General features: G+C 40.0%; 2 protein-coding genes across 2 annotated transcripts in view; both read right to left on the bottom strand.

Annotated features, from left to right (window-relative positions):
- Nucleotides 1–1,090: 1,090 nt before the first annotated feature.
- Nucleotides 1,091–9,152, bottom strand: ARL1 (ADP ribosylation factor like GTPase 1). The gene is made up of 6 exons (XM_063133699.1): nt 9,034–9,152; nt 5,685–5,822; nt 4,964–5,045; nt 2,383–2,494; nt 1,572–1,750; nt 1,091–1,432 (listed from the first exon to the last, which is right to left on the bottom strand). The coding sequence occupies exons 1-6, from the start codon at nt 9,035–9,037 to the stop codon at nt 1,402–1,404; spliced, it is 546 nt and encodes a 181-aa protein (XP_062989769.1). The 5' UTR covers nt 9,038–9,152; the 3' UTR covers nt 1,091–1,401.
- Nucleotides 9,153–10,507: 1,355 nt separating this feature from the next.
- NUP205 (nucleoporin 205) overlaps nt 10,508–24,345 on the bottom strand; it is a 47,771-nt gene continuing 33,933 nt past the window's right edge. The window contains exons 32-43 of the mRNA XM_063133698.1: nt 23,028–23,219; nt 21,944–22,065; nt 20,178–20,316; nt 19,864–19,990; nt 18,145–18,221; nt 16,749–16,877; nt 16,454–16,580; nt 14,701–14,867; nt 14,091–14,214; nt 13,075–13,203; nt 11,927–12,000; nt 10,508–10,825 (exon numbers count right to left, since the gene is read on the bottom strand). Coding sequence (XP_062989768.1) covers nt 10,673–10,825; nt 11,927–12,000; nt 13,075–13,203; nt 14,091–14,214; nt 14,701–14,867; nt 16,454–16,580; nt 16,749–16,877; nt 18,145–18,221; nt 19,864–19,990; nt 20,178–20,316; nt 21,944–22,065; nt 23,028–23,219 — 1,560 coding nt within the window. The 3' untranslated portion in view covers nt 10,508–10,672. The remainder of the gene's footprint in view (nt 10,826–11,926; nt 12,001–13,074; nt 13,204–14,090; nt 14,215–14,700; nt 14,868–16,453; nt 16,581–16,748; nt 16,878–18,144; nt 18,222–19,863; nt 19,991–20,177; nt 20,317–21,943; nt 22,066–23,027; nt 23,220–24,345) is intronic.

Here is a 24,345-nt window from a genome sequence, read left to right as displayed (position 1 = left end):
CCAGGAGGCCTTTTTCAGAGGCATGTTTCTCCATGCTCTCCTCCTAGTTGGTTTCATCGGTTAGCCAGAGAGTACTAGGATTAGCATCAGGTAGCACAGAAACGCTAGATCAGGAGTCCATAAAGAGCTACATGAAAACCAAATGTTTCAGAAGAGGCAAGTCGGTCCCTTGGCCTGAACCATAAGGGGAAATCAGCCTCATCAGCTGCTGTAGTTTGACACCAGAAAACACATCTCCCCCTCACAGAATCAATGGGCACTTTTTAACCTTGAAATCCTGCAATTCTTGCAACAAGGCTGCAAGTGCTTCCTTATTTCTACCCAATGAATTCTTGATTGGACAAGAAAGCAGTGATATAGTTCCTTCTATCAGCACAAAAAATATTTTATTGATTTTAAGGGAAAGATAATGGCTTGTCTCAGAAAGGAGTCATATTTTCTGAACTTGATAACTTTCAACTGACCTTTGACCCCAAAGATTAAATGTACCTTTCACAGGTACATAGACATAGGTAAAGTAGTTACACATGCTAGATATTCATATGGCTCTGAAAATGTATTTGCTTAAAGTAGTTACCAGATCTTTTGATTTCTGTCCTAGAGAAAATGAGCTGAGATCCAGATCTAGATTGAGCCACTGACCTAAGTGACATTTGGCTTCCTTCTCATTATCACAGTTTACTCAGTCAGGGGGGCTTCTGCTCCTGCAGCCCTCAATATTGAACAAGTATATTCAAATAATGGTAGGATCTCCTGCTTAACTTTTCATACACACCCATAACACAAAGCTCCTCTCTTCCTGCTTAATTCTTAACCTGACTTCTTTCTCTAGCAGCTTTAGGACATCATTTCCATACATGTTTCTTCAGCACTCCAAGCCTTTCTTTACTTACAAGATAGGCTCGAGAATAAAAATGTTTCACAAAGGGTGCCCCAGGGAAACAAGTGGCAGCTTTATGCAACACTAAGGGCACACATTGCGAACAGGCTTTTAGGGCTTCATCCTACAAGAGTCCTAATTATTCAGATGTGCCACCCAGAGCAACCAGGCTTAAATTAGCATACAGCTGATTGGCGTGACATAGAAAAATCTAGACACAAGATAGTTAAATATTTATTAGTGTTAAATAGTTCCAAACACTTAGTAACAAAGTTTTATTCCAATCATTTATTTTCATGGTCTATCTTCGATTATATAACTATCATAAAAATTGATGTTACATATATAAGTTTCACAAGATAAGAAATGGAGTAAACATAGTACAGACAAACATTCAATTGATTCAGTGTGATTTACAATGCACAGAAACCCCATCTCTTTCAAAAGATCATATTCTGTCAGTCCTATTTACAGCATTCCATTCATTCACATGACTGCTGAAAGCAAACTTCAAGCCCATTTCACTGTCTGCTCTTCAAAGTCTCCACCAACCTAGAAAGACAGATTGTTATGAGATTCAAAAACAGGATTTTTTTTAAAGTAGTAATGAATCCTTATTTAAAACAGCCAGCTATTTCATAATCTGTGCTTCCATATACAAGCTTTAGGAATTAAGAACAGTGGTACTTACCACTCCATTGCCTCATCAAGTCCAGTGCCTTTGGTTGCAGATGTTTTGAATATCTGCCATTTTCGATCCTTCAGAGCTGGAAGTCCAAGTGCATTTGCCATCTCCGTAGGAGTCATAGCCTGTTCCATATCTTGTTTATTTGCAAACACAACTAAAATGGCTTTCTTTAGTTCTTCTTCCTACAAGAGGCAGCAGATTAGTCCATGCAAATTACTCTACATTTCAGCTAGTCATACAAGTACCTAAAGCATGCAAGAGGCACTATAGAGATGGGTTACAAAAAAAAAATTTAGTTTCAAGTTTGCTTCTGGAAATTCTTAAATGTAATTGTTTGGAAATTGTCCTTCCCTGCAAGTTTTCCCAGCTGTCCAGAAGGGGGAATTGCCCTCCTCCCAGTTTCACTGACGGCAGCTATTCTGTCAATAGAATGACAGCACTGGATCCAACCTAATATTGGATGTTCAGCAACTTAAAACACGGTCAGTGCTATGGTAAACTCCTACAGCATGCCATCATCATTCCTCTCTTCATCCTTTTTGCCCACCTAATTCAAGCATAAAAATCTTAATGTTTTGAGTGCATGCTTATGCAACTTGTGTGCTGCTCCAAAGCTCCCAGGTAAAGCCCTTTTAAAAAATTTAACTGAAATGATGCACAGGAGGGGAAGTGAACAAATTTATTCATTTTCAATCAAATAAAAATGTGCAGAGCCAACAACACAAGCCTCAGGTTGACAACAAGTATGGTCCATTTCATAATTGTCTTACTAATTCTATGGGCAATGTTTAGAACTATCATTTGTGTTTCCTACCTCCAACATGGCAACAAGCTCAGACTTTGAAATTCCAATTCTGTCTCTGTCACAGCTGTCCACTACATAGATTACTGCATCTGTATTAGAATAGTAACATCTCCAATAGGGTCTGGAAAATAAATAACATTTTGTTTAAATCATACCTTAACCGCAAATGAAACTATTGTAACTTCACAGTGTAATTGCTGGAGTCTGAAAAGCTACCTCCTTCAGGCTGTCACAACTGTGATTACATGAGGAACTGAGCTTTTAAGATAAAACCTCTATTCTAAGACATGTATCTCTTAAGTTTCACTCAGGAGAGGCTGCTTTCCTCTTCTATTTCCCTTTCAGCAGCTGTGATATCAAACTGAACCGCTAGCACTTGCGTGTCTTCAAAAATCCAGTCTGATTCTTATTATCAAGGAATGCTAATGGCCAGAAAAAAGCTAATAAATCTTAGCGAGGGCACACAGTCAAGATCATTCTAAGATGGATTCAAAACCACAGAGAAATCAACAAGCACAGTCAGTTCTACCGAAAAAAAGAAAAATAAGTTGCCTGCATAAGAAGTGATTTTTCAAATTGGACTTTACATATATACACATTTTGGAAACTTCTCCACCTCTCCTCCCCAAAGCAACCCCTCCATCCTTCTGAGGTTCAGAATGAGTGGGAGATGGTGTGTGGGAGAAAGTGGATCCCCAAAATTCAGGTTAGAAACATGTTCTGTAAGCAGGAGCCCTTCAGTTTACGGAAGACAGAGAATGATGCTGTTAGCCATGGATCCTGGGGCAAAAGTCTGGAGTCCTGGCTCACCCTCAGCAAGGGTTCAGCCTTGCTGCTGCTGCCTCCAAACATGTAATCACCACTGTACTCCCCAGTGGCCTCCTGCACTTCCAAATGTACAAGCTGCTGCTTGCTCAGTTTGGAGAAACTGACAATGGGCACTGCCATTGGCATAAGGTGGCTACAGCGGCAGCCAATCACAGTGGACAGAGCCAGCTGCTGCCTCTCCTCCGATTGGCCATTTTAGCTTTCTCAAATCAGTGGCAGTGTGTTCTGTTGATCAATGCAGGTCATCAGCAAATCAAGCAGCAGCTCTTACCCTGAAGAAGCAGGTAAATTCCAAAGAGTCCTCCTGTGGTCAGACATAACCCCCTGTGCTTTCTCACAGGCAGGCAATCTTCTTTCAGTGTGAATTACTCCTGGGTAAATATGCATAGGTTGCAGGGCAGCAATCCTACACATACTTCCATGCGAATAAGTTCTATAAGGCAGTCACGGTATTTTCTTTCTTTTTTGTATGTATGTACCTTTAATTTCCCAGGGACAGTTTTCAAAGCTTTTCAGTATAATTAAAGGAAGTGAGCATAGTGCAAGGAGAGTAATGACATTTGCACCAATGCTGCATTGTCCAAGGCTCCCAGCCTTATAAACATTTGCAAACTATCTCACTCCCAAGAGGTACAGCCAATGCAGCCCCAAACATTCCATTTTGCAGCTGCATGTTAAGAAGAGGAGATGGTCAAGTTAGCCATCGGAAAGACACATCTGCCCATCGTCACATACCTCAATCCCTCAACACACTCAAAGTTGAATGGTAAGAAAAAAGAAACCTATGAAAAGTCAAAAATATAATTAAAAATCCTTGATTTTGTCTTGGAGAGATCACAGGTGGGTGGGGCAGGGGCTGGCAGGGAGGAAGAGAAGATTTGAGATATACAAGCTCAATCGCAACTTTTAAAGCTCAGCTAAAAACTTTTCTTTTTCCTAAAGCTTAAAACTTGATGTTGCTCGGACTTTATACTGTTAGTTTTACCCTACCCTGTGCCTGTTTACCCTACCCAGTGCCTGTTTGCATTCCCTTCCCCTCCTTATTGCTTTACTATGATTTTAGTAGAATGTAAGCCTATGCGGCAAGGTCTTGCTATTTACTGTTTTACGCTGTACAGCACCATGTACATTGATGGTGCTATATAAATAAATAATAATAATAATAATAATTTTCAGACCAAAGTGAGAGAAGATAATCATGTAACAGTAAGGGAGAAAGCTTGTGTGAGAAGAACTCCGCTTTAACATTGATATGTGAAATAAGATGAGTGCTTCTAAGCACATACAGAATCTTTCCTTCCTTCTCACATCATTATAATTCAAAACCATAGAAGTAATGCCACGATCCACCAGTGAACTAGTTGAGTTTTCCAACCTATGTTCATAGCTACAGATGCTCATTTCATATTTTATTTTAAAAAATATAGCAGGGTTGCCAACTGTTTTGTTGACTATTTTAATCCAACATATCAGAAATGTAATTATGTAGCAGTTGTAAAGCACTGAATGGGGATGGAGGGTGTTCACTATGTTCTTCACAACTGAAGAAATACACATTGCTATCTGGGGTGGGACAAACCCAGTAAGACCATTAAATTCGGGGTCTAAAATTACCTAACGGCACCACTGAAGGCAGATCCTGGATGCAACCCATGTTGATTTTGTAAAGCATTGAAACCAGAACACATTATTTTGTAACTATTTAAAAGGATCCCACATATTCAATTCAATATTTCTGCTGGTTTCAGCAGATATGATGTACCTGATGCTTGTCTGTCCTCCCAAGTCCCAGACTTGAAACTTCAGATTCTTGTAGGTTACTGTTTCTACATTAAAACCAATTGCTGGAAGAGAAAACCAAATAACTTACTAGTATACATAAAAAACTCTGAAAACCAAACTGATACTTGTGTTTTGTAATCTGAACAAACAAGCATAAAATGATGGAGCTTCTTTCTTGCTCCCTGACAAATTGTGTTATTACTAACCAAAGCAAAAAGGTTGAGTAGAGGAATACAAATAATAGTAGGATATGGACAGAAAGCAATATTTCGAGATTCCAATTTTCCTATTATGAAGAGGAACTAGAAATGAACTATGAGTAATGCTGAGTTTAACGGGCATTTGTTTTGTCCAGATTTTGATACTGGTGTTCCTTTAGTATTGACAACTTTTGATCTCATCAATTTATATTCTCAAAATATAATGTTGTATTGGCAAACACCTCCCTCCCTTATGGCAACAAAAATCAATTTTCTGGCTCAAAGATCTAGAATGCTTTGTTATTTATTATATTATTTTTAGTTACACCATATATTGTAAAAGGAAATTAAGATTCCTAAGATTTTAATTATATCTATTTTAGGTACACTTCAATGCTCACCTAAGCTTGCCACATGTACACTTCGTTTAATAATGAATGTGTAAACAAGAGGTAGAGTATTACATGCTGCATATCGCATTTTAGTTAGAAGAACACTTACTAGGAATGGTAGTCACAACTTCTCCAACTTGTAATCTGTAGAGAATCGTGGTCTTTCCTGCTCCATCTAATCCCAAGATTAAAATTCTCATCTCCCGTGTACCAAATAAACTGGAAAAAATGGTTGAAAAAAAGCCACCTACACAAAACAAGAAATACTGTTAAAACTATACCGTATTATTACAGTCTATTCAACTATATTCAGCAGTTTGTTTCCAAAGCTTTACTGAGAAGCACAATATGCTTCCTGGGTAGTATCCACTTATGCCAATGCAGAAGCAAGATAGATGATACCAAAGGCCTTCTTTTCACAGACCACTGGACTATCTACTCCAGTATCTCGTTGCAGGTTCAAATGTGAATGCTGGATGTCTTTAGGAAGTCTACAAGTATGGCCTGCAATAAACCATATTTTATCACGAAGAGAACAAGCAACAGCAAACTCTGGGCTTGCATGCTCCCCTCCCCTCCTCTAGTGGGCTGCAAGATAAGAAGTTTTTGCTTTTGTTTTTGATTAACCGCAGTTTGTAGTTTCATCTGATGGTTTATCTTAACTACGGTTTACTTAAAACAAGCCAACTCCAAACTATGGGTTATGAAGCTAACTTGTTTCAACAAACCATAGTTAAGATTAGGGCATAACACTAAACTGCAGCTACATGTGGCCATCATTAGAGCAGAGTGGAGGGAACACGGGAGCCCAAGCCATGCTCTGGGTTGTTCTCTGTCACAATAAACCATGGCATTCAAAGTGGCCTAGTATCTCTAAGATGTTCATTTGGCAGTTTTTGAGCCAGTTTTAGTAGTGTTTGTCAAGGTGCAGTGATTATACACTTAGTACCAATATTGGATTTGCCTCCACGTAGTATGTGAAATAGCCAAAACTTCCTTAGTAAAAAGCATGTTATATTGAATTCAATGGAATTTACTTGTAAGTAAACATGCACAGGATTAGGCTGTCACTCTCTCTACCAGAAGAGAGGGAATGCACATGTAGTAGCTATAATCCACTGTGTTTCTTACCTAGGGAAACAAGAACAACAACACCTATCAGACATAGGCCACTCAGCTGTACACTTGGGAGCAACTACCCATAAAAAAGCAAACTGTATGTACTATAGAATACCTACTTTTTATTAAGCTGAATTACAAGTCACATTGAAATATGTCATGTATAATTTAGCTGGCAGGACCTTGCTGGATGAGATAGACTATGGTACAGGAGGAAAGGAAGCACCTGCAAAAATTAGGCAGACACCTTTTGTGAGCAGAGCTCTGCTCAGTTTTGGGGGATCCCATTGCACCACATCCTACCCTATTCAGCAGGGTCCCTCAGCTGGGGGAGCTGCTATGGGGAGAAGGGGGCAGGGAAGTTTGCTTCTGCCAACACCTATATCTGGATCCAACCCAGTAATGAGAGAAAAATAACAAGACTTGCAGTGGATAGTTGTCAGTGTGTTGACTTCACTGGATGCAATATTAAAGCCAAGCGATTTCTATTAAAAATTATACACACTCCTCTTCAAGCAGAACAGAATGAAAGATGGTCTAACACCGACTGTAGGTAATATAATGCAATACAATATAGCCAGTCAACATGGAAACAATGAACCCAACAAATGATACGAACATCAGAAGAGCCATGCTGGATCAGACCAAAGGTCCATCTAGTCCAGCACTTTGTTCACACAGTGGCCAACCAACTGTCGAGCAGGGATCCACAAGCACGACAAAGGAAAATATGTTGATAATACTAGGCAGCCCAAGATTACAAACAAACTGACTACTGCAAGGCAAACATGGATAAAATTTGCCTATCATCTGTTGAATAGCCATTTTATTTCTCTCTGGCCTTAACTTAAAAGGATATCTAAACAACTCTTTCAAAATGCATGTCTGAGAATTCAACTGAAATAGTGTTTTTTTAAAACCAACCCAAATACAATCGAGAGTGGTATTATTCAAGAGTTAAGATTTTTGCATTACATCACTATCTATTTCTGGGAATACTGGATACTTCATAAAATGTAAATATATCCATATTATTTAAAGAAATATTGCAGATAGACCTTGATCAACTGCATGTTTCTATTTCAAAATTTACAGATAATAACACAACTATCATGATATGATAGTTAAGGTTACCTACTCTCATCTCTCTTTCATATATTACACACACACTTCGAATCCTTTTGCCTTTCTATTTTGCTTGAAGATTTCAGTGAAAATTAAACACCTGTATTTTGTTACACAAAGCTAAGAGCTACTACATATTGTCATCTTCTATAAAGAGATAGCTTCTGAATAGAAACATACATCTTTAGTGCGCTGATCACAGAATTGTGTTTCCCGCCCCCCCCCCCAATGCATCAGTAGGAACAGGTGTGAGTCCCGTCTTCCGCAGCATCAACATCTACTGAAGCGGAGGAGGCTTCCTTCCTCTTTTTCAGGATTACAGGTTGTTCTAGGGCTGAGGGTTTTATTTTATTTATTTATTTTTAAAGGGGGCACAATACAACATCGCTTTAAACTCGGTTAGGAAAGAGAAACAGCTGCTAGGCAGCACTGACCCCAGGTTAAAGGCATGAAGGGGAAATGTTCGAGGACTGGGGCAGCCGCGCGAAGCGAAGCGGCTTCGGATGGTGCTGGGGGAGGAGGAGGAGGGTCGGGTGGCTTAACTTGGTATCTCCCCACTCCTCCCGAGAGCCGAAACAGAAGACGAGAACTGAGGCTCCAGGACAAGGACTCCAAACGGATCCTCAGGCAGCCGGAGCCTGTCATGCCTGGAACCGGTCCCCGCCCAACGAGACACGTGAGTCCGCCTCCGCGCTTTCCATGGAAGCTGCAGAGAGAATCAAGACTGGCCTCCGCAGCAGCGGGCCGAAGGACGAGCACGTTACAAAGAAGCAGGGGCGGGGACGGGGGCCTCGGTTCTGAGCAAAAGCAAGAGCTCAAATACGGCTCTCCCTCTCCCAGGCTGCCCGCAGCCCCCTCCTGCCCGCCCAGAGCCCAACGAGCGACGGGACAGTTCTCCAGAGCTGGATTTCCCCTTCCAGCCGGACAGAGTTCCGCCTCCCTCGAAAGCTCGCGTATTGCAAAGGGAGAGAGGCTGCGCAGGCGGCCCTGGGACCAGCCCAGGGCAAACACGCGTCAAAGGACTCCCCGGTAGCCCTCCAGAGAGGAGGGGGGGGAGAGAGAGAGAGACGCTCCGCGGCAGAGCTGCTTCCCTCTCCGCCACGACCCACCGTTTCTAGGAGACCTATTATACCCCAGCCCCACCGCGGGCCTATATCTACGCCCGCGCTTCCTCCTCCTTCGCCCCCTCGGCAGCCGAGACGGCCCTTCCTCACCCATGGCTGAGGAGTCTTCGTGAGCCGCGTCTCCCTCAGAGAAACCTCGCAGGCCCCCTCCGCCGCCTTCTCCTCAGACTCGCTGGCCGCCACCGCTAACCCGGAAGTGGCGGCGAAGCTGCTTCCACGTCGACCGCGTCCCTCGGCCGCTCCTCCTTGCCCGCCTCCAGTGAGCCGCTGACGCGGAGCGCGAGAGAGGCGCGCTTCTCTGCTTGGAGCTTTCGACACAACGCGGCCGCCGGAATGAAAAGAGCCCCGTTGCCGCGGGGGCCACCAAATTGAGTGAGAGAGCCGCAAACGGGAAATAAAAATGTATAGAGGCAAAAAAAAACACCCACCCACCCACGGAAAACCCCTGCTCCTCCTTGCGCATTGAATAGCGACGTGCCGAATCTGCTGATTCAAAAGATTGCGCTGCAACCGGTCTCCACTTCCCCCATTGGGGAACCTGGAAAGATGGGCGGGGCCAGCGAAGTTCTGCGGCCACATGCGGCTATCAGCCGTTTCGTAAATACAGAAATGAGAGGGAGGGAAGGGAGATGATGCGGTTCTCTTCCACTTCGGCGGCGCACAAGCCTCGTGGGTTCCCCGCGGTCTGTTATAAGAGCAGCACCGCGAACAGTGTTTTCGACGCGCTTTGACCCTCAAATATAGCTTCAAAAAGTATTGGTGCATGTATTATCTTTGTAAATTTGTGGTAGCCAGCGTGTAAGTGTAAGCGTGGTAGAAAGGAGGAATTAAGTCCCTAAGAACAGATGATGTACTAGCTTCCCTCTTCCTTTCCAGCTTCAATTCAGAATGCCAACCGTAACTGGTCCAGACCTAAATTACTTAAGGAAACCGTCTTAGAAGTTTGGATAAGGCTCTTTAGTATGTTAGCATGAGGTTAGGACCTCAAAGATGTACAGAGGGGTGGCTGCCCCTCAGCTAAGAACTCTTCCCCTGGAAATTTGTCAAAGCCCATCTAAAGGCGCAATTCTATGGATGTTTAGACATGCTGGCTGGGAATGTTGGGGGTTGTAGGGCTTTTTTTCTTTCTAAACAGGCCTACAATTGGCCCTACCTTATGGAAGCAATGGAAGACTTTATATTTGTTGGCTTTTTGGTTAACAGCAATAGAGTGACATTAGAATTAAGTGTTAATATTTGTAGGGATTTTAATGTTTAAATAGTTATTGTTGAATAAAGCAGTCTTCAAAGTGAATACATCATAAAATAGAAGTAAAATCTTCAGGAACTTTAGATACATTGTTTTCCAGTTCTCCATAACCTCATATTATACAAAACTCAACTTCTCTTTTGGAAGAAGCAATAGAGCTGGAAGAAAAACAATACCTAATTATGAAGGGGATTCATTGATACAGGTTGCAGGTGAATTTGCAACTGTAAAAAATGGACCCAGGTGGCATCTGGTTTTTGTTCACTGTGACATAGAAATGTCAATTTCAAAGTGTAGATTCTTTGTCAATTACACTGTTTTTAAAAACTTTTATTTTTAGCCCCCTTGGTAAAGCGGAGGAATACACAAACGTGACTCATTCTTGTAATGAAAAAAATATAGCAAAATAATTTTGACCATAATTTAGAAAACGATGTATAGAAAAAACTTCAGTGAGGCACAAGCTACAAGCTTTAGTCTTCAGGTCCTTGATATCCTTAACAGACCACGGATACGTCTAACAAGCGCTTGAATGAAAGTGTAGCGTGACCGGACCTTAGAATACAGGCTTTCAATGTCAAGGAGCTTCTTCTGCAGTGATTCCCCAAAACTGTTGGAGGCTTCAATCTGAAGCTGGAGGAAGAAGGAGAGGAGAAAAAAAGTTATGCTTTAAAGAAACTTAAACATTTCTTCTCAATACAGAAATACCAGTTCAGATTTAAAATTTAAATAAAGTTGTGTTATATTTTGGAGCAGTGTGTGTGTGTGTGGTGATGATGGGGGTATAACTGACAAGCATTTCTAATTCCTAGTTTAAAATACACTTATTAAAAGACTTTTCTAAAGGGTTTAAGCAGAAGTTGTAATATAACTACTCATCATAAGTCATCATTGCAAGAATGAATTATGTTCTGCCAGTTCATCAGTTAGAAATTGTTCACATTTTTTCCCAAACAGCTGAAACAGAATAGGCGGCTACAAAATCTGAGGAGATTGTTTGAAGGCATATGAAGTAGCCACCTTGCTGAAGTTAAGCAGGTCTCAGTCTGATCAGTGGTTGGATGGGGAACCACCTGGGAAGTCATGGATACTGCACTGAATTTCATGGTAAAAAAAGGCTATATATAAATGTACCAAATAATGTTTAAATACTACTAATTATGGCTATTGTCAAAAAGATAATGAATCCATAAACTAGATGAGCCTTTTCCAACCTGGCAACGTCCTGATTTGATGTATTATAACTCCTATGTCGAATTGGCTGGGGATTATGGGAGTTGTAGTACAACACATCAGGAGGGTGCCAGGTTGAGAAAGGATGCTTTAGACATCCTTCTATTTTTGGTAATTTTAACAAAATAATTTTAACTGATCTTTTAGAATGGACATAAAAGGAGAAGAAAAATCCAAATTCTATTCCTGTTCCTCCTCCTAACTTGACCATCACAATCAATATTCAAGAAAGTGAAAGTAGAAGACACGGAAAGGAGGAAAATAAAAGGCACTCGATTGTTTCTCTTCCTTTCAATTGTTAATGAGTAATATTTAACATGCTAAAAGTTGCATTGTATTTACTGACCATGCAGTACAAATCATTTTGTGGTTAGTTAAGTAGCAGTTTCCTAGTTATATGCAACAACTTTAAAAGTACAAATAATACCTCAGCACAAAAGCTCTATAGAGACTTCAGGAACTGAGATACTGTTTCCAGAATATAATCTGGAAGGATCTTACCTGATCTATATCAAGTTGGCTCACTCTGCTCAATCCACTTCTAAAATCGAAGTTAGGCTCTGACCTGAAGGAATCTTGAAATTAAAAATGACCATAGTTATTTTTAAGCGCAAAACAAGCGTTGAAAATATGTAACTTTTAAGTAACTTAAAATCCCATCACAGTGCGCTATGTCTATAATTACCTCTGTGTAACTTGATCATCTTCCTATCTTAATGTTTCACCAAAATCTACTTGTACAAGAATCTGGGATTTTCCATTCCTTATTGCCAGCAAAACAGTCTTCCCAGTTTGTAGCAGCCCATATAGCAGGGTTGGGCAACTTGTGGCCCACCAGATGTTTTGACCTAAAACTCCCATCAGCCCTAGCCAGCACAGCCAATGGTGAGGGCTGAAGGGATTTGTAGTCCCCCAAATCTGGAGAGCCACAAGTTTCCCACCCTTGACAAACAGGGAGACTAGCGGGATGGAGAGACTTACTTGTCCCAGGCAACCCTCTAACCTTTAGCTTGGTGAATCCCTCTCCTGAGTTTGTGTGAGCTTGTATGCAGGTAGAAATGTGAAGGCCAGGGAGAGAGAAAAATGAGAAAACACACATGATTCCTCTTCCCCCACCCCATTTTTTTTCTAACAGAAAATTTGTGGCTTCTATTTCCATCATTTTTTCCTGTATCTCAGATACCAAGAATTAAGACACATGTACTTAGGTATCATAAAGTGCAACAGTTTGCATCTCTCCCTCTCTCTCATGTCTTGGTTATATTTGCAAGGATGCTTCTATAAAACTAAGATTGCAAACCTATACCCACTTATTGGAAGTATATCCCAATTAATTCAAATGGCGAAGTATACGCGTGTAAAGATACCTATGTCTCTATATATGTAAGACATATGTAGTTTAGAGGTGGGCTGTGGTGATCATGCAAACCAAGTCAATATGTTCTTTCATTTCCCGCACTACTATGGTGTAGTATCCAAACAGCAGTCAACTACAAAATGCCTAAACCAAACTAAAGTCAAAAGCTGTTATTACAAAACATATACAGCAGAATAAAACTGGCCAATATTCTTAAAAACACTGACATAATCTGGTGTTTTTAAACTTCGCTAAGCATAATTCAAGAATTCCAGATTTTAAGGAAAATGACCTTGTAATCTCCTGCTTTTCAACGGAGTTCTGGAGGCCAAAATAGAATCTTGGGAATCTGCAGGGGTACAGTGCAGCAGATAATGTTCCAGGTGCCTCCAAAGAATAAAAAGGCACGTTTCTATGATATCTGTAAATATCTCTAGTAAAGGAAAACGTTTTACGGCTTAAACAACTTGGGGAGGTGTTGTGACAAAATAAGGCTCCGGGTCTTCATGTAACAAAATTTGTGTTGAATTTTGCACATACAACTCCAGCGAAATTACTAGCAAGTGTGATATGTGTGTGTGTGTGTGTGTGTGTGTGTGTGTATATATATATATATATATATATATGTGTGTGTGTGTGTGTGTGTGTATGTATATATGCATTGTAACTGCATCATCAGAGATAGGGGCTGCCAAGAGCCTCTATGTATTGCGCCATGGTAAACATTTGTTCCAGAGTACCCACAGAGGGAACAATTCTTAAGAGTACATTTATTGCTAATAAATAAATACTAGCACAAGTAGAGCTACATTCCTCCAGAGCACGTCTTTTTCAAGTTTATGCATACTTTCAAAGCACAGTTAGCAGACAAAAAAAATGTTGATATTACCCTAATTTCCCAAGTAAAATTAATGAACGGCTAGCTTCCCTACAACCAATGAATACTACCAACACATTAAGTAATTAACTGTTTTGCATAAATATAGTCCAATTAATTGCAATTAAAATATGACAATAATGAAAGCCTTAAAACCATGAGCTGCATTTATTTCCTCTTAAGGAGGAACTAAATATTTTTTCCTTAAGAAATTCCATTACGTTTTAAAAGAATCCTTCACACTAGTAAGTTAAAGGAATTACTAGATTCTGACATTTCCTTGTATTGGACAGTGTATTTGAAAGGAATTATTGTGCGTAGTAGCATACCATCTCTTGTAAGGTTCAAGAGCATTGGAACATTTCTAAGGGGTGGAAGTCACACTTTTCACAAGATTTGTTCAGAATCTCATAATAATTATTAAAGGATACAGCAACACAGAGAAAGTAATTTGGCTCGATTGTTGATCAGTTTCACCAAACGTCGCCTTGCCAAGATGTATTTTTGGGCAGTAGAGATTTTGTCTACTCCAGCTAGCATAACTGACTGGCACAACTGTGGAAAGAGCAAACACACATGTAACGATGTAATACCAGGCAAACAGTCACCAGAATATAACAGCTCCCCACTTGCCCCCTTCCCGCCTCATCCCATTCTTGAAAAGTCTAAAATTTTAATGGAAACTGGTTTGTCTGAAGAGAGATGCAAACTGAGAGTCAAACGAATCCCACAGTAATTTGATAAACTCTGCAGACTGATGAGAAAAATAGCAACTTAATTATATCATCTTACTGTCAGGAAAAAATAAACATATTTAGGTCTGTCCAATCCTGAATGCATACCTCACCTGAGAGTCAGTAACTGTTAATATAGCAACATTTTTCCTGGATCTCAATATAAAATTGTAGCCAATGGTACAATTACTAAGCTTTGTCTTTGCTAACTCTGGGAATTACATTAGTACAAAAAGACTGCCACAATAAATCTGAGGTATATCTAACTGAATACTGAAGGTAAGCAAGGAGGTCACTGGCTGGTTACCTCTTTTATCTCATCGGGTGGTAGTTGTTCCACATTCTGCAACTTGCTAACACTCTGACGATGGCTATCATAGTAGCTGAAGAAGTCGTTAGCGCTTTGTTTTAACAGATAGACGATGATACCCAGGCCAGGCAAACGCCAGTAGGGGATCACTGGTGGTTGTGTATCTAAAACAGATTACAATCCGAGTTAAAGGCTCAGTTCAACAACACATTTCTCTACGCAATGGGAAAACTCCACTCAATGGCTGAGTTTGTGAGAACACAACATGTTCTAACTCTACCATTGTGTGACTGTGGGCTATTGTGGAGTTGAGTAAAAGGCAACATTATGTTTGATTGACAGTTCCTCCTCCCTCTCTCCTTCCCCAGTCCTCCTGATGGTATCCCATCAGCCATTGCTGCAAAAAACCACAATCCCAGTGGGTCTCCTTTTGCCACTCTTGTCAGAGAACTCTGTAGCCTGTGGGAAAAGTCAACTCAACGCAATGGAAACTCCACAGAGCCCTCCCCACAACATAACAGTTGTGCAGGAACTCTCCTCTACACAGCATGGATATTCAGCATGGAGCGTTCTAAAAAAAAACTCCCCTGTGGGGTGGAGTTTTCCTGTCAGACAACACATTTCTCAACGGTGGTGTAAAAACTCCACTGTGGAGTTCTAAAACCCCCACTGAGAAATGTGTTGTTTGAACTGAGCCAAACTATCTCAAGCTCCACCAAAGCTCAATTTACCATGCAATCCTAAGCATGTTTACTCGGAATCACTGAGTTCAATGTGTTTAGAATTTCAGCCTTAATTGTACTGGTCTTGTCACCACTTTAATTTTAGGTGAGTGATGAATTACATATCTGGAATACAGTTTATATCATTTACTAACTATATTTAAAACCGGCTTTTCTATAATATTATAATCAATGCAGCTAGCAACAAAGTGATCCATCAAAATACAGCAATTAACATAATACGAAAAACATCATAATTGGACACAGAAACATGGCAATCCAGAACAACCAGTAAAGGTTAAGATTGAAAGCTTGCTGGAATAAAAACAACCCTTCAATCTCTTTACCTGCTAGGAAAACGATCATACCATTCTTTCATTACTTTTGAGTTGAAACATCTATTTCCACATTTTATTGAGGGAAAGTGGCATATACATAAACTAAATTTAGATTTACTCTAGGCTCAGAATCATCTTCTCAGCCTTTACATGGGCAATTAAGCATTCAAGCACAGCATACTGTATTACTAAAACTTCTGTAGCTGAAGCCTAGGGTTATACTTCAGCTAAGACAAAACTCTGTAAAAGATTGAGGGCTTTAAAGCCTATATATCCAAAGAGAAATTCATACAACCATGTCTTATTTGAGACAGACATTTCATAAAACCACAGTATTACAGATTAATCTATGGATTAGGCAAAAAAGCACACCTATTCAGGGATGGTGGTGCATGGTTCACACGACATGCTAATCCATAATGTTTAGCTGAAAATGCTTAACCACTGTGGCTTAGTGTGTTGTCTGAACAGGGTCGTAGGGGATTACTAGACTTACTGCATTTTCTGAATTCATCATTAGCCTTTCATCTCTCTCACCTAAAGCAGCTTCCTATAGTACCTTGTAATGTAACACAAATGACATCCTCATTACTTGAGAAAGAACATGTGAAGGTTTGCTAACTTGTCCATATTCAGGCCAACTGCAGAATATAGTCCCTGATCTACACCATTAACACCCAGCAAACCCACCTTGCCGAGCTCCATCTCGGTTTGTGGATTCAGAAAGGCTGGGAGTGAAGAGGCAGACGGTGTGCTCAAAAGTGGGGGCACACTGTACCATAAGCAACTGGCAGTATTCCATCACATTGGCACAGATCTACCAGAGGAAGAGACAAAACAGGTTAATGACAAACAAGTAAAACTGGGAGCAAATGTCACTTCTGCCATGTCTGTCGTTATTACGGAAATGGCACAAAAAGAAGAAACAGACATTTCACAATTTTGGAAGTTCGTGTTACAAGATATGATCCATGCTATGGCTCACCTGCTGCATGGCCAGCTCAATTTCATCCTTCTTGTTCACTTTGTCTCCCTCGGCATGATTGTCTTGCAACTTAAACTGACGCAGTCTATCTGAACCACCAAACCGTGTTAGAAGGCCCAGGCACTGACGCTGAAGGCAAAGAAAGTAAACAAACTGATTCTTGTTTTTGCCTGCAGTTATAGCTGATACTTGTCTACTGTCTTTCGATCACGAATACAATGTATTTATTCATTTTATTTAAACTACTTTATTTAAACTGCTTATATACTTTTCATGCTTTTATGTAAAAATACATACAATATAAAAAACCAATATAGTACATTACAAAAACCATTATTATTATTATTATTATTATTATTATTATTATTATTATTATTATATTTGTATCCCGCCTTTTGCCCAATACTGGGCCTCAAGGCTTACAAAGTTTAAAACATACATTTTAAAACATAAGAAAAGAAATGTTTTTTAAAAAGTTGAAAATACACAACAAAATTATAAGTCAATTAAAGAGTGATGTGATTATAAGTCAGGAAAGCCTGAGTAAACAGGTACATCTTTAAGGGATGACTAAAGGTCACAGTTTCCACTTTTTGGACCATATATGGGAGAGCATTCCAGAGGGTGGGTGCCACTACCAAGAAGGCCTGCTTACATGCTGTTACTTGACATATGATCATGGGATATCCTTAATATATGCAACAGAATGTTTTGAATGACTTTGCCATGACACTAGCCTCAAATTCTTCCCCCACTCATAACAATGTTATATACCACATAAACACTTACGAATTTTATTCCCAAAGTTACCGCAATATATTCTCAACAACCAATGGTAGTCCACACTTTGATAGCAACTCTTGATTTTCATATTCTCTATACGCCCAGAGGCTTTGCAATTTGCTTTCAGAAACATGTGCACTGTAAGGAATCCCATTAACACAAAGCATTTCCTTTTCAGAAGGGCATCAGAACCCTACCACTACCCACATATACAATGTGTGTACTATGTGTGTACCATGCATGATGCCCCTTGCCTCGTGAATACTTAAACTCATTATATAAAAACAAATGCTACATCCCCAACTTGTTATACATGTAGTGTAGAGTGTGACATAACCTTTTGAAAGGAACAATGTAGTTTGTCCCTTTGATAGCAAGAGTGTTTATTTTTAGATTTAGTCTAAATCTGAACTAAATACAGATTTTTTTAGTGTTAAAATTAGAACTTCTGAACTGTTTTGCTAAGGGTATTGATCAACACATTTTTATATAGCATATGTCTCCTGCAGTAGCAATGTCTATCATTTATCATATTAAAACTATTATTGGGGGAAGTTTCATCCAAACCATTAACACAAAGCAATTACTTACTATAATCATAAACATTATTTACCTGAAACCGTCCTATATGTCCTTGCAATTCAATCTGCATTCCTTCATTAACATCAAGGTCTAAGTCACCCAACACACCTAATGAAACAACAGAATACAACAACAATACAATAGATTCATAGCACCTCTACAGGTAAACCCTTGTAAAGGTTGAGACTACTTCATACAGCAGAAGCTGTTAAGTAAACTGTTTAGCTTCAAAACCATTAAAGACTGTCTCAAAAGCTACACAATTTCATAAAAAACAGGTAATATTATCTTCTATTGCAGGGGTCTCCAACCTTTTTGGATCTGTCGCCACATTTCGGGAATTTGAGAAACTGCTGTGGACACCACCACAAAATGGCTCCCATGGAGGACATAGCTAGTCACACAATGGCTCTGTGGGGGCCTGGCTAGTCAAAAGCGATCTCAAGTTGTTGGTGGGAGAGAGAAAAGGGGTAGAGGGGAGAGAAAGAGCAAGACTACAGGCTGGGATGAGGGAGAAACAGCAAGGTAAGGAGGTGGGGAGCGAAGTAGGCTGGGAAGGGGGGAAGCTATCAAGGCAAATGGGTAGAAGGGAAAGAAGAAGGTTACAGGCTAGAAAGGGAGAGAAAGGTTCAGTTCAGACAATGCATTTTTACACCACCATTGAGAAATGTGTTGTCTCGAGGGAAAACTTCACACAACGGTGGAGGGTTTTTTGGAGAACACTCCAAGCAGAATATCCACGCTGTGCAGAGGAGAGTTCCTGCACAACCGTTGTGCAGGCTCGTTGCACTGAGTTGACTTTTCCCAATGGCTACAAAGTTCCCTGACAAGAGTGGCGAAAGGAGCAAGTGCCACCCTAGAAGAACCGCCGGCATTGTTTTTTAGCAGCAATGGCTGATGGGATACCATTGGGAGGACCAGGAGAAGCAAGAAGGTGGAGGAACTGTCAATCAAATGTCATGTTGGATTTTACTCAATGGTAGCCCACAGTCACACAATGGTGGAGTCAGAACATGTTGTGTGGGGTTTACCCCCTAAAAACTCTACTGCTGAGTGGAGTTTTCACATTGCGTTGACTAACGTGTTGTCTGAACTGAGCCAAAGAAGACTATCCTAACATTTTCCATGTTTTTTTTAAAAAAATCATTTTTTAAAAAGGGGACAGGGAGGAGGGAGCTTTTTGGGTACCATTGGAGGTCCCCGCTGGTGCTTCATTAGAGACCACTGCTTTATTAGACCAACTGCTGGTAGAGCATTTACTATACAGTCAACACAGCTGGCATTCTGCAAGCATACATATGTTGTTGACTTTTAATACAAATCTCCCCTCTCCCAATCTAAGGCTTCTTCAAGTGACTGAAGGGAAACTCCTTAAATTTGAGATCAACAGGTCAAATTTACAGTTTTCTCAGAGATTCAATACCTGCTGTACTGACTGAGCATAAGATGTCAGTTTTTTAATTGGGATTTACTGTAATAATTTTTATACCTAATGAATGATTGACAAACATTAATTTTAAATTTCCTGTCACCTGCTGTGAGCCTCAATGACAGGTAAGGATACAGGGTTAAATAAAGGAATGTGCAACTGTAAGAACTGCAAAGAGCTTTTGTGAACTATCTCAGCCAGTTCAGTTCTTACATACGTTTTTACAAGAAGTTACTCCGACAAAAGAGATCTTGCTGATTTGGGTCCAACAGTAAATTAACGATTGGGATGACTACAAAGTGGCTGCCAAAAATATCCTACCAGGTAGAGCGGCTTTGCTGATTATTCCAGTCAATAAGGCCAGCTCTTGCAAAGATCCCGCACTGGCTTCCTGGCATCGCAAGATGGCCTGGATTGTATCTGAGTGGGAAATCAGAAACTGCAAAACCTATGAAAGGAAAAGTATATATAGAAAGAAAATTAAGAGTTTTAGGGCAACATACCAGCAGGGGAGACTTCGAAATAACAGGTGAGGACTTGGAAAAAACAAAAGTACAAAACCAGCACTTTGCTATGGGAAATAATAACTGTAATGAATAGCTAACACCAAGGGAAGTTCCTGCCTTTTGGTTTACCTGTCCTGCAGCCTGCAGATGCTGCACCGTACTAGAAGTGAGGATGACCTGGCACAACTGGAGAGCTGGCAGAAGAATCTGGCGATAGCGTTCTACAGGGGCAGGAATGAAGACTGGAGGTTCCTGCATTCCAAATATTCTGAAAGAGGGGAAGAATCGGAAGGTAAAGGTGGCTGTTTTGTCACTTTGAAAACTCATCAGAATATATACTATACAACACCTGTATGAGACTGCCCTAAGTTATCAGGCCATCGGTCCTTCTAGCTTAGTAATGACTCCTCTGGCTGGCAACAGCTCTCTTCTGTTTCTTAGCCCTGCTACTAGATATTCTTTCACTGGTGATGCTGGGGCTGAACCTGACACTTTCGGTATGCAGGCGTATGAACCACTGCTGAGGTCTGGTCCCTCCCCGATATCTCAGTAATCTCTCATCTAAGCTCTGAGCAGAACAACTATTTAGTCTTCAATGGGCCAATCACTGAACCCTAACCTGAAATGCTAAGTAAAAACTGCTTGAATGGGAGGAGGAAAAATCAATGTCAAGACTGCATTAACATGTGACATTTGACTTTTTAATCACCAATTGATTCTTGCAAAATGCTTTAAGTTTGACATGCAGCTGACCTCTGCAAGGATCTGTTGGAAGAAGCAAGATAGACAAACACAGACTCATCACTTGCTGCTTTTTTTAATATAAAGGGTGCAATCCTATGCATGCTTAGCTAGAAAAAATTACGAGTTGTACGACATTTTTTCTATCTAAACGTGCATAGGATTGCACCCTAAGTGTTTTAGTGCAGCCTTTCCTAGCCTTGGGTCCCCAGATATTGTGGAACTATAACACCCATCATCTCCAGCCAACAAAGCAATGTTCAAGGATGGTTGGAGTTGTAGTCCAATGCATCTGGGGACTCAGGGCTGGTAAAGGCTGTTTTGGTGTTATTTCTTGCTCTGAGCCTTTAATGCAGATAAATGATGTGAGGGATAAAGCAAGAGAAATTCAGCCTATGCTATTTATATCTTGTATCCAAAAGTTATAGATTCTATGCCAAGGAAGCCTAGTTTATTTAATAAATTAATTGACTAACATACCATTGAATATATTTTCAAATATCTCTTAGCGGTTACAACATATGAATAACCCTGGCTACAATATATTTCAATATTTTTCAGTCTAAAGCTAGTAAAATCAATATTTTCAAAGCATATGTCACAAACCCCAGAGAGGTCCGCCTGGCGCCTACACTGTATTTCTTCCGTCGCCAGCTGAAGACCTTTTTATTTTCTCAGTATTTTAACACCTAATTTAACTTAAATTTAAACTTTGCTGTTTTAATTCCATATTTTAACCTATATCAATTTTTGCTGTGTGGTTTTATCCTGTTTGTGCTTTTTATATTGTATTTTGTATTTGTGTTTTTAGATTGTTGGTTGTTTTTATGCTCTTCATGATTTTAATTTTTGTGAACCGCCCAGAGAGCTTCAGCTATTGGGAGGTATAAAAATGTAATAAATAAATAAATAAATAAGTAAATAAAATAATTTTAGTTCTAGACAAAATATACGATTACTAACATTCATGCCTACTGAGACAAGACTGTTCTTGGCAGTAGCATAATTCAATGAATGTATAAAAATACTGTCAAATGCTACACATCATAAAACACAAAATTAGAGACTTAAGAGATCTTGTCCTCAGTTAGGATGAATTACACAGGTTGACAGCTTTGGAGATCACTCTAAGGACATGCTGTCTGGAAACTTACCTCTGCTGATCTGTTTCAGGTCGCATGTCATATACTTGACACTGTGCAAGCCTCACAATCACTCCAGATCTCAGTAACTCTAGTGCTCCCTGCTGTATTTTAGCTACTTTGGTCAAGAAAGCCTAGAGTATATTACAAAAAAGTAAATGAATAAAAAGTAGACTACACGGCAAGAATTATTTTAGAACATAATTTTTGTGTTTTAATTAAGTTAAATTTGTGTTAAAAATGCAAATATACATTCCTTAAAACATAATCTTAAAACACACAAGTTAAAACATACAATTACTAAATATAGAGCAGAGAGGTAAACCTCTCCTGAGCTGGTAGACCAGACCAGACCTTGAACCTGCAATTGTTCACTACAGAGGTCGGAGAAACAGTGACTTTAGGGAAGAAGTGGAAATTGCTTCTTAGACCAGCCATCTCGAAGAACTTGCCTTTGGGTGAACAGAAAGGAGAGAACTCAGTGCTTTGGGCCACTGAGAGACAACAAGCAGGAAGGAGGAAAAGGCAACTCTATTTAATTAGTGTTTGTGATGGAAAACCTAGTTAAATTATATCACTGCTGTACAAGGTATTTGTTTAATCATTTTGGTCTGGAGTATAACACAGGGGTGGGGAACTGTTCCGGCCCTGGGGGCCAGATTGCCTCCCAGGATACCCGGCATGGGTTGGATGACATCAGGGGCTGGGCGCCTCCCTTCTGAAGTCCCACCCCTGACATCATCTTATTCCTTTTCTCACTGCCTCTTTCTGCGCAAAAAAGGGGGATGATTCCATGCCTCTCTGTAGATGGGAAAAGAGGCAGCCTATCTCTGATCATTGCTAGAGAAAGGCTGTCTGTATTGAGGAACTCTGCTCTTATTTCCGATTAGTGATTGGAGGTAAGAGTGAGTTTTCCCTGTTTGTAGCTAAGAGAGGGGTTGGGTTTCCTTGTTCGGCACCAGAAAAAGTCTGTCCTTTTTTAGCACTTCGCATTGGGTAGAGCCTGGGATGGGGTGAGGAGTGTGGGACAGAAGCTGAGAGCAATCCTAATATAATACAAGCATCAATGCGTGGCGAACCAGCATTAGGATCTCACCATTTTTGACTCATAGGTGTAGAGTGCTTTAAGTAGAGGAGGCTGAGGTGTAAGCAAGCTTTGCAGCTTGAGGTCATCATCTGCTAGGCTTTCCACAAGCACTTTTAGATAGCCGCTGTTGGAGAGATACAGCAACCATTGTTGCTGCTTATCCACAGAAATGATGCGATCAAGTAAGGCTAGTGCTAGCATCTGAAAAGGGAAAAAAGAAGAGATGCAGACAAAGATGCAAAGATCATCTTGTCTCTGCTTAGAAAGAATCAATTCATATGTTTAATCAATTCATATGCAACCTATTTAACAACAGGATATGTCTGCCCCACGTTACCTACTATGTAGAAAGCATGGCACCAGTTGCACACTAGCAAAGAAATGGCAACTCTGTGATATTTTATAATGTTTACATTGGCAACATGCCTACAAATTTCATGGAGATGCCACATTGTAGTATAAGATGTTTTAGTCTAATGCATCAGTGCAGCATCTTGTGAGAGGGGATGAGGGGGAAATAGTCATCCACTCTGAGGTCTTACAGGGAGTTGCTGCGCTACCAGTTCCAAGAAAATCAGAGCAGGCAAAATGTAAGATTAACTAAATTTAGTTATTTTACATGGATATATATTTTACAAGGCTGTATTAGTAAATAACCCTCATCTGTGAATGCCTCACTACTCTGGCTGATTCTTTTAAAACAAATTAACGCAAGAAGTCTTTTAAAAAGAGGAAAAGTGCTAGTAAGTTCGTTATTTTTTTCTGATTTTCTCTTTTTAAAATTTGTTCCTCAAATGATACAGCAAAGTTAGCCAATCTGTAACAAAACAATAACTGTTATATTTCAAATCAAGGGCCAGAGCTGAAACAGCGCCACTGCTCAGGCAGGAGGACTGCAGCAGGACAGGGAACAGGGGGTGAGTCAAATTACACACAGTAGCTTAATAAGCTCCTCACAGTAGCTTATTTGTGTGGCTGTGAGGAGGATAACAGTTTATTTTCAAAATAAGGTACTGTGAGTAGCTTATTAACCCATCATGGCTCAAAGTGATGTCTGAATGCGGCCATTGTCAGATATTAATACCAAATGTTTACCACACTTCGCCTATATATATGTATATAGTCTCACTTTAATATACTTATTTGCACTGATAACATGGGCCTATTGAACTTCCTTTAAACAAAATCCAAAACTATCAAATAATTACTTATTTTAATAGGTATTAGAATTTTTCAAAAATTCAATGTAAATTCCTCCCTCTCGCCCCCACACAAGTTTTGTACTAAGCTTGTTTAAAATGAAAATATAAAATATCTCATTTCATTT

The sequence above is a fragment of the Elgaria multicarinata genome, chromosome 9 (genome assembly GCF_023053635.1).
Source record: "Elgaria multicarinata webbii isolate HBS135686 ecotype San Diego chromosome 9, rElgMul1.1.pri, whole genome shotgun sequence".
NCBI classification, from domain to species: Eukaryota; Metazoa; Chordata; class Lepidosauria; order Squamata; family Anguidae; genus Elgaria; species Elgaria multicarinata.
This window is presented reverse-complemented; position numbering and strand designations above follow the sequence as displayed.